Genomic DNA, 10,849 nt, shown 5'->3' with positions numbered 1-10,849 from the left:
TTAGGGGGCTTGTCTCTCATGGAAGAATGAAAGATTCTTTTTAATTACTGTATGAGACAAGCAGATACTAGGACTATGAATGCTTCACAAATGCACTAGAACAGAGGGCAAAAAAACTACTGAGATGAATTATTACTGTAATACTCACATAGAAGCACAGCTTGCCAAATTCCATCATTAGCGAGGCAAAGTCCTGCATCAAACTCTTTCCTCATCTGTTGAAGTGGGCAGGGAATGGATGGATGATCATTCTTCATTGCACAGGAAGGACTGTGGCCTGGTTTAGTCATATTCTTCATATTTTAATAAAAACTGTCTAAAAACTCAGCTATATGGGCCAGTTTGTATGTTCTGGGCACTCTTCTGTATCAAAGAATGTTCCTAGGCATGGTATTTTTGTAAGTTGCCACAAACCAAATCTCCATCTCCAAATATCCCTTGACCCTCGGGTGGGGTTTGGAATCTGAATGCTGCAGCTTAGCTCTCTCTCATGTTTGTTTTCTCCTTCTCCCACCAAGTGTCCTTTTCACCTTTCTCATTGATAAATTGTCTCTTGGGTACACGCTGATATTAATTTTAGTGTCTCAGAGAAACTGCAATTTCTCGTCAGGAGCTCTGTGAGGCAAAATAGGAGGAACCCTGTTTGAAGAACTAAAGGAAATTGAAAAGTGTCTCTCTACTCCCCTATGGATCAGAGACCTCCATCTTTCAGCTTCTTAGAGCTGCGAGTCCCAGCCCGCTGTGAAATATTATGGACCTTAAAGGGCTCCACTAGCTTAATTTAATCACCATCATTTCTGGTGTTTTCTTACGCTCTGAGGAAGATGTTGAATTGCCCTCAGGTCTGCTGGAAAAAACTTCACATTAGACTGCAAATACTGAGCCAGCCTGAGGTACAACAAACAGAGAGGAGACAGACAGGAGGTGGATAGATGCTGTTATGTACAGGGCCCCCTGAAAAATCTGAAATTCTAGGCGTAGCAGTGCATGGGCCTTCTTTGTGGTCTCACTTCTGCTTGTGGTGGCAGTGGCCACTGTTAAACGAGCTGACTTCTAGACTCCTCAGCATCACTTTTCGGAAGCAGACTTGGGCCTCTCCGCTCTTTGGGGTGCCATGGTACAATCAGGAGGACTGTGATGACTCAGCTCCATTTAACCTGATGTGGGCATGGGACTCTCTGCATGGTCCCCTCTTCCCCTACCAGAGCCAGTGAGGGAGAACAGACAGATCCTCTGTCCACGCAGAGTCCTCTGCTGGGACCCCTTGGAGCAGTGGGTTTTAGCATTAACAAGTCCCTCAGGCTTTGTCTCAATGATGCAGTCTGGGCGTGTAAATGCTGTTTGTTGGCAGGGGTGCTGGAAGCCACTGAATCAACCTGCAAACTCTGTACAGGTTGGGGACCACTTCCGGCCAAGGGCTGCCAAGCGCACCTCGTTCAAGCACCAATGCTCATCAGAACTTTTGCCAACAAAAAATATTCCCACCCTCTACGATCCAGGTTTGTGCTGCCACCCAGGAGCCTGTCACACTACCGCTTGCAGTGGCAAAACTTCTTTCTGGGGTGGGGGCTGAAGAGCTTTTTTAAGCACCCTTGAACAACAATTTTTTGTCCTTCAATTGGCAGCGTAGACAAAGCCCGAGATGTATGAAGCCATTTGGGCTGCGGGCAGCTGGAAGAAGGCATCCCTACATCTAATCCACCTAGCCCACATCACACACAGGAGCATACAACACTTTTTGTAGATGAAAGCAGAGATTCTGATGTTACCACATGCCTCTGAGGGCTGAGGCCCTACATTGCCTGTGTGCTAAATGCAGCCCCTGATACAGGCCTCTCCTACAAGGCTCTGAGCACGTTCGGGGACACTGCACACCCAACTTGCATTGATTTCAGCACCTTGCTGGAGATTCTCCACATTTCAGCAGCTCAGACACTTTAGTGAATACCTGAAGCTTTTACACAGAAAAACCCTGCACTGCTTGAGAGATGCTCCCTTACCCATGGTGAAACGCACAGATTGTCAGTGACAACCATGTAGCATGGCACTGAGGATCAGAGGAAAGCCAAAGTGGATTGCAGCCTGGGATCATCAGGTGCCCTGCCAGTGAAGGCTACAAATAGGATGTCTGCAACGCCCATTGGGTCTGAAGAAAGTGATCATCTGTCCTCCGCCATCTGTGCCAGATGTGGTGGCGTTGGCGGGGGCTGGGGGAGAGAATGCAAAAATGAAAAGATTCTACGTGGAAGCATTTTTGAGAAGGGGGAGTGGACCAAGGGAAGGAAATAAACAGTGATTAAAAAGCACAATTAGTAACCATGCCTTTAATAATTTGTAAATATAGTTTTATCACTTCACACTGCTAAGATATACATTTTGGTCTATGCCTGACATCCTAAAAGTAACCCACACGTTGATTCCCTATTTGGTTTCACCCTTTTTCTAAAGCATACAAATTACACTCTTAATTCCCTAATACGTGGCAGTTTCAAGGACAAAAATCTCACCTGATTTCTATCCTTTCACTGAAGTGTTTGCTAGGCAGTTATAGCTGGACAACTTAATATCTTATTCAACAAACAGAAAAAACCCAAAATTTAAGCTAATGGAAGAAATACTGCAAGACCCTCTCTCTCCACTCTCAAACTCCTCCAAATAAAATACACAGAATCACAGTGCCTATTTCCTAGAGAAGAAAAAAAGTGGCAAGAATACCTGGGCAACTTTTTGGACCCAACGCTTTATTTATCTTAAATCACAGTGCAACAATTTCCTCTTCAGCAACTTTCAGTGTCTAGCAGAGACTGAATTCACATCTGAACAAATAAAATGGAATATGCTAATCACGTACGGCAAACCTACGAGCCCAGCGTCACACTCCTAAACCTCATTCAAGCTTCTAAAGAAGCATCTTGACTTTCAGAGGGGCTAAATGTCCACACCTTCCATTCACTCAGTGGGAGCTGGGGTTGCTCAGCAGTTCTGAGTTAGGCCACTTCTATTTAGCTGCTGAAATAAGAATTCAGGAATCTGATTTAGGTCCCCTGGTTTGAATATTTTGTCCATGATGTTCCTTGCACAGGGAAGAAGGAAGGAGCAGAAACTGAACTGCTACAGAATTGACAAGGTGGTTTCCAGCCATGGCACAGGTACGATATTGGCACTTCAGGCTTGTATCACAGATGCCAGGCTTCCCTTACGACTCCGCTTAGGGCTCACATCTGTGAAGTCCTGAGTGCTCCCACTGATACCAAAGCCAGTGGGAGATGCAAGCTCCAGGACTGAACCCTGAAGTTCTGAATGAGGCCCAATTCTGTTTCCACTAAAGTCAACAGAAAAATTCCCCACTTGTTTCAATGGAAGCAGGAACATGTCTTTATTGATGCCTCTCTGCGCTTAGCCAGGATGCACTTCTGAAAGGGAGCTAAGCAGTACATGATCTCATTCCCAGTGGAGCAAGGGTGTCCCCAGTTTTATCACAAGGTCAGGGCTTGGGGCAACCCAGGCTGCAAAATGGGAGGCAGTGGGTGCTGGCTGCCCACCCAGTCTCAGCCTGCTTCCCAGGTACCATTGGCCAAACTTGCGGGAGACCCCTGAGCTTGAGTGAAATCTAAAAGACTGCAGCAATGAGTGAGCCTAAAACTAATGTGAACACGTGAGCCTTATTTTTAAAAATCTACTTCTCACTGCTTTACCTAACAAATCCACTACGTAAGTTCTGAAACGTCAGTCATCCAGCACCCTCTCACAGGTCTCCTGTGCATGCAGGACTAAAAAAAAAAAAAATGCAGAAGTGCAAAAGAGAGAAATACAGTCAAAGCTCCTACTTGGCACACTTACTGAGAGCTCAAGGTTGCTGATAAGTGAAGATAAAGGTTCCTTCCCTCTTGAGCGCACAGATGAAAATCTGCGTTACCAGCTTCTAATACAGAGTGCCTTAACTGACATAAATAATCACAGACCTGATTAGAAAGAATATATTATTCTAGACTTTTTTTTTTTTTTTTTTTTAAGTTTCCATGTAAGACGTTTATATTCCTGACATCTATGTGAAGAATGAAAAAAACTAAACCAGGCACTTCTGAAGTGCTGTTGCGTTTTTAAATGATATGGGGGAGGAACTGAACACGTTATGATCTAATGCCAATGATGGGAAACGAAGGGAGCTCTTCATGATGTAGGTTTTTTCAAGTCTCGGATCTGTTTAATCAAGTAGTTCTTCTCGTCGGTGAACTGCTCATCATCCGTCCTCTCCTTCTGGAAATTGCTCAGAAACTCAATGAGCTTGGGTTGGTTCTTCAATAGAATTTCCACGATCGGCTGTGTTTTGTTTGGACTGGCCACGAATACCTAACATGCAAACACAACCACAGACAGACAGAAAGAAAAGGACGAACAATCAGAGTCATGCCACTGCCCTACATTATTCTTTGAGTCAACTGAATGCTGAAGGCCAGTTTTTCTGGTACCTGCCCTGTATTCACTGAGTGTGGTACCCAGTGAGGGGGAGAGGAAAGAGGCTGCATAACTGTTGGTTGTAGCTACCCGATCTTGTGGCCAGTTCTACACTGACCTCAGGCCTAGTGTACTTTATAGTTGCCCCTAAGATCCTAGTTTAAAGTAAGACAGCTGACTACAGCTCCCATGGTTACCTGCCAGCTGGGGATTAAGTGCCCATGCCATGAAGTCTAGCCATGACCCTTCCATTGCTGCAAGCACCAATGCCTTAGGAGCTGCAAAAAGGCCCTAGGAACAGATTGCAGTAGCCACACATTAGCTGGGAAGAGCCAACAGCTTCTTGGCCATTAGTGGCACTGAGGCCAGCACTAGTAAGAAAATCTATCCCTTTCTCCTAGTGTCACATGATCTTGCTCATTAGCAGATGGAAGTGAAGTGACCCTTGACCTTGTTATCACTCTTCCTTAATCTGTTTTTTTTTCCATTGATAAAGGGTGCAGTTGAAAAGCCTAGTGTTGAAAGTTGGCTATAAATCCCTGATCCCTCCACACATTCAGCCCTACACATGAAATGTCTCCAATCACAATTACTGAGAGAACAGGCAAGGCTAGCATTGGTCATACAATTTCCATATTAAACTGAAATGGGCTAAAATTAGTCCATGCCGCTTTGTGCTGGTTTGTGAACACAGGTCACATCTGCCACTTTGCCCTCCCTCACCCATTCCAGTGAGCACTGTGAGAGTGCAAGTTTATAACAGCAAGATCCACCTATATGTCAACCTGATTGCTCAGCTTGCAATGACACAGTAGTGAGGCAGAGCAGAGGGATAGCATACCCCACTTCCACAAGCACCAAGTCCAAGCCACTGGGAGGGTAGTGAACTGCGTATGTATCATGCTCAGGTGAAAGTCTGAGCTCTTTCCTTTGTAGCACTCCCTCACTCTAGACACACGCCTCTTGACTCCTCGCTAGTTTGGCTCTTCAGGCGTTTCCTGCTTACATCTGTTTCATCCTTCAAAAGTAGGTGCAACAACAAGGAGGAACTGAAGCCTGTACTGATGCCCAAGCAGCTGTAAGCCCAGTCTACGTCCCAGCCCTTGCGAAGGTGATTTGCATCCACAGTAGGCCAATTTTCAACCATTGGGCCCTTTGTTTGGAAGTTTTGTAGTCATTTTGCTCTTTTAATTCCTGGTGACCTCTAGATGTTTACAAGCAATGGCAACTGGCTTAGTGCAAGAGTTCACCATCACCCCTTTAGAGCAACCATTCTAAATGGCAACCTCCTTCCCAGATGCTTCAAGTTCTCAAAAAGAAGCCTCGGTTATTAGGAATACCTTCTGTGATCCGAGAGGTAGTCAGCTCAGAGCCCCTGTGAGTGTGCTGAGAGGTGTACAGCTAGTTTGTTCAGCCTCTGCTTTGACAATTAAAAACCAACATACCTTTCATTACAAATAACCCTCTCATACAAATTGTATGCTCTTTCCCCAGTTTAGATAATTAAAGAATTGTCTGTGAGAGCACAATACAAATATACTTGCAATATCTGGCATTTTCAGAAGTTCTGTTTACAGCCACCAGTCCTGGCTCTCAGTGCCATTGTTTTCCTCCAATTTACCCTAAATGTCTTCTATGAGCACAGTAAGCAGTGAAAGTGTGGGTAATGCTGCTAGACAATGTTGACCTCCTATGCTTCAGCACATTCTCTGGTTTGGCACTGGTCAGTACCCAGGGTGCTGGACTAGAAAGGTTTGATCTATACTACAAAGAAATTTTATACATGTCCACAACGAAGAGCCCTTAAAGCTTGAGGCTAGATCCAGGATGTGGTTTACTTTTTAAAAAAGGTCTCCTGCTAATGCTACCCTTTAAGACAGCTCCACTTTGTAAAAATGTTTGACAAGTTTTGTTTTCATTCCAACATGGAATGAAAACAAAATGTCAGAACTCAAAAGGTGCCATGAAAAGGAACTGTTGTCCTCTAGCTGGCTGGTATTAATCAGCGTTATCCATCAAAATGGATACACTGTGCATTCCATATTCTTGCAAGCCACTTCAGAAAGTGCTTGATCTTGATTCTCACAATTCCAGTGCTGCACTATCAATGAAGAGACTAAAATGGTCTGATTTTCAATGTCTCATGGTGTGGTCAGTAAGAATCTTTTGGACATGCTATTTTTTTTTTTTTAAAGCTTGGAGGCCAGGCCTACTCAATGTGTCAGGATCTTGATGAGAATAATTCATGGCAACCTCTGACCTACTTTCAAAAGGCTAGAGATTATCGACCAAATCCAGCATGCCTAACTTCATACGTGAACAGGCCAATTGACCCATCTACACCACAGGCGACACCAGTCCCATGACTTTCCTACATGCATTGCAGGAGGATTACTCCCTAGCTGGAAATGCATGAATGCTCACAAAGTTACATCTGCAATATTCTCCCCCAGACTGAAGAACAATCAGGTCTATAGAGCTCAGAAGTAACAGTGGGTATTGCAACACAAATGTGGTTTCTGCCCCATGCTGAGCTGAAACCATCCGTATTGTCAAGTTCTGCAGAACTGTTTGCAGAGTGAGCAGCAGGAGACAGCTTTGTGATGGGCATGAAAGAGAAGGGAAATATGAAGCTAAGGTCAAAACACTAACTCATTCTATTTTTAGATTTAAATAATAAAAAACTTACTACATCTACTGCAGAAGAATGTTACACTAAACCACCACTGAGGGATGAGCTCACAAAATAATCTCATTGTTTAATAGGATAGCCAAGAGCCGCTGCTACTATCCTATATGTTCATGTGTGTTGTGTGCAATATATAGCCGAGTGCTTGACTTCAGATTGCTGGTAAGTGAACAAAAAGCAGAAATCATGTATGAGGATGGACCAATAATGGTAGTGAATATATCTGCTAGAAGAAAATGTGAGTATTCAGAAAGACCCTTTTATTGTTCAGACTTCAAACTAGATACTGCTTCCCCTGCTGGAATCGAGGGCGGGGGGGAAAGCTGCACGGGTAGGAAGGTGCTTAAGATACATGCTAATTTCCTGGGGGACTATCTAAATGCAAGGCTTTCAGGTGGCCATGAGCAGGCGACTGGGTGTGTATGGTGGAAGTTAAGTTTCATTTTGCAAAAGCAGGCGTAAGGGTGGGAGCAGGTATGAGGAGGTCATATCAGTGAAGGACCAGTTATACACAAGGAAGTACTGAAAACGAAAACTTACTTCTTATCTTCAGTACCTCTGGGTAGAATGCTCTGGATGAGTAAAACTGTTGTCAGCACTTGAAGAGTTAAACTGCATTTTTAATTGCCATCAAAATATACCCTAAAATAGTTAGAATTGTAGATGCTCATGGTTCCAGTTAAAATATTGCAACCTCAAGCCCTCAATAATCAGACTGCCTCAAAGAGCTGAGAGTCATATGCCTTCTTCAGGGTCAGCTGGGGCATGGGAGAGCCGGAATTTGGATACTTACAAAATAAGCACTCCCCCCACCGCCATTTCAAATGCGCCTAGCTGCAAAAACATCCAAGTCAGGTAATTTAAACTCAGATCTTTTGGCAGCTTGCAGTCAGCACTAAGTATCAGCCACTTGGCAAACCTCTATTTCAAGTCAGTATTGGCAGTCTGTGGTAATTTAATACAGGACTAACTGGATACTTTCAGGCACAGTTTTAAGTGTTGTGAAACAGACTGGGACCCTGACTCCATGTCCTCCATTACACCAGCATAAAAGCTAGAACAACCAGCAGGAGAATAAGGCCTGAAACTCTCCACCCTAGAGCAGCAAGGCAAATCACTGCCTTTCACCGGCCAGAAAGGGAACTGGCACAAGGCAGGAGTTGATTTTCCACGAAGCGCACATCCACTTCCACACTTAGAGATTTCCTTGATTGGTTCTCCCCCCCAGCCATCAGCAGATTTTTCCTTTGTTAATAAATTCCCAGGACAAAATGCTCAGGGTCCTTCTCTCATGCATATTCTATAGTCATTCCAGTCATGTGGAACAAGGAGGTACAATAACCCAGGGAGAGCCTTGCTGCAGACTAGAGAGGGAGCTTTTGCGGTAACTGTGGGTTACATTCTGCTCTTTGTGCAACTTCCACTGGGTGAGATTCCGCTCTGAATTACATGGTACAACTCCCATGGGAAAAAATATTAAGCATATTTCATTCACGTCTAACTGCTGCCATCAGCCATTATGGTAAAAAGGGACGAATCTGGTGGGAGTTGGATTCATGTAACTGAGGGAAGAATTTGGCCCAGTGACATCACTGTGGGGTGCATTATCCTTTACTATTGTTTTACATGGTGCCAAAAATCCCACTCAGGATCAGGGCCCTATTGTGTTTGGTGCTGCACACGGTACATGGGTAGAGACAACCTGTGCACTGAACAACCTACGAACGGGATATGCCGATGTGAGCAACGAAAGGAAGATGGACACTGGGGTGACAGTAACAATATCGCATGGTTACCTAGACAGCTACAACTTAGCTGGATGATTACAGATTTCTCCAGGTCATCTCATTTCTACTTCAGCCAAAATAAAATCAACTTCTCTTAACTGCCCAGCAGAACCGGTCTGGGTGCTGAAGAGGGATCTGAAGCAACAGATCTGGGGTGGGAAACTTATGGCCCACAGGTGGGATCCAGCTGCAGCTTGCCTGGATCCGATCAGAATGGCTTGGAGCTTGGCCCCCCACTGCAGCAGGGAGCCCGCACTGGTACTCCAGGCCCACGGCCCCCCATGAGGCTTAAGTATGATCACTGGCTCCCGGCTGTGGGTGTGGTAGAGGGAGAGCCAAGAGCCAGGCAAGCCGGGGCTGGATCCATCCTGGGGGCTCTGCCTGGTGGGGAGAGGAAGTGGCTCTGTATGCTGCTGTGCCCGCTCCCTCACTGCAGTGCAGGGAACTGCTCACCTGGAGGCTTCTCCCCTGCTACAAACACTGGCCAGAATCAAGGCCACTGGGATTGGTAGGGGGCAGTGCTGGGAGCAGGTAGGCGGGCATGGAGGCACGTGTGCTCCTGGGGAGCTGTGCCGAGTAAGCATGCCCCACGCCCAGCCTGCTCCCCCACCTCCGCATCCCCAGCCTCCTCCTGCAACCCCTCTCCCACTCAGGTCCTCTCCATCCCAAGCCTGCTCCTGCACACACACACTCCCATGCACAGCCCTCCCTCCCTCCGTCCCCGCACCCCTCATCCCACCCAGACTGTGCACGTCCTGCACAGCCCCTCCCAGACCCCTCCTGCACACTGAACCTCTCTTTTTTACCCTCACCTAGAGCCCATCTATTAGCCCTGGGTTCCCAGAAGAGTTAATCTGGCTGGGGGAAGCCCTGAACCTTGGTTCTCCCCCTACCCAGCCACCCACCCCCATGGGGCTGGAGCATTAGGGAAGTGAGGTGTTTCAACTGGGAGCCACATCAGAGAGGGGTGGCTTTTTCCACCCCTTTTGCTTCTCACTTGTGTGTGACCATCAAATGATTTTTCAGGTGGGTCAGTGGCCCCCGACCCAAAAAAGGCTTCCACCCCTGCGATACGTAGTAGTGCTCTTAGGAATTAATCCAGGCACTGCGCTTTGTGCATAGACGTTCCATGCACAAGAACGTGACTGCTGGTAAATATGAAAAAGTAGCCAGCCGAGACCAATCCTTTTTTTTTTTTCCCCCCTTCCTTCTCCTGACAATTGATGTCTTAAAGATGGCAAGTATTTGGGATTTACTCTCTCCAGCTTATCTTGGAGTTGCATACCTCACGATAAGGAGTGAGAGCAGAAGCTGCTCACTGTAGTTTGAATGTCAAGAATACATCAATGAGGCTTATGCAATTAAATGCACCACTGAGGCTTATTATGCTGGTAAATATTGTGGGAAGCCCTGTGACTACTCTTCATAAAATAAAGATTGTATGGAGCAACCATACCAGCTTTCAAGCCACTTGCTGGAGATGCGAATGCCTTCTGACAGATTTTTTTTTGCACAACAGAAGCAGCAGAATCAAAAAGCCCAGAAAAGCCTTATTGAATCAAGGGTCATGTAATTTTTGACACTTGCCATTTGCGCAGCGCTGCCAGTTTTATAAACATCCTCCAGAAAAGGCCTTCCTCCCACCCCCCGGGGCTTTATCCCTCATCTCTGCAGATTATTCTGTTCAGACTGTGGAAGTTCATCCTCACATATTCATGAGTTAATTTTGAATTACAGGTCAGTCTGCATAATAATAATTCTAGTCATCTTCTTGCTTGGGGCAAAAAGCTTTCTTGATGGAGAAATAAAATTTTAAAAAATAATCAAAATCATGACAAAAGAAAGCATGTGCATGTACGGATCATATTTTTATGACAATTCTGTACGGCTGTGTTAGTGATCAGTTCAAAACAGAGCC

General features: G+C 45.6%; 1 protein-coding gene across 5 annotated transcripts in view; it reads right to left on the bottom strand.

The window, feature by feature from the left end:
* Nucleotides 1-2,721: 2,721 nt before the first annotated feature.
* CAB39L (calcium binding protein 39 like) overlaps nucleotides 2,722-10,849 on the bottom strand; it is an 87,343-nt gene continuing 79,215 nt past the window's right edge. For all 5 annotated transcript variants that reach the window (XM_074987760.1, XM_074987775.1, XM_074987750.1 and 2 more), the window contains exon 9: nucleotides 2,722-4,350. In XM_074987760.1, coding sequence (XP_074843861.1) covers nucleotides 4,171-4,350 — 180 coding nt within the window. In that variant the 3' untranslated portion in view covers nucleotides 2,722-4,170. The remainder of the gene's footprint in view (nucleotides 4,351-10,849) is intronic.

Source organism: Carettochelys insculpta, chromosome 1 (genome assembly GCF_033958435.1).
Source record: "Carettochelys insculpta isolate YL-2023 chromosome 1, ASM3395843v1, whole genome shotgun sequence".
Classification (NCBI taxonomy): domain Eukaryota; kingdom Metazoa; phylum Chordata; order Testudines; family Carettochelyidae; genus Carettochelys; species Carettochelys insculpta.
Note: the sequence above shows the minus strand (reverse complement) of the source record. Positions and strands in the feature narration are given on the sequence as shown.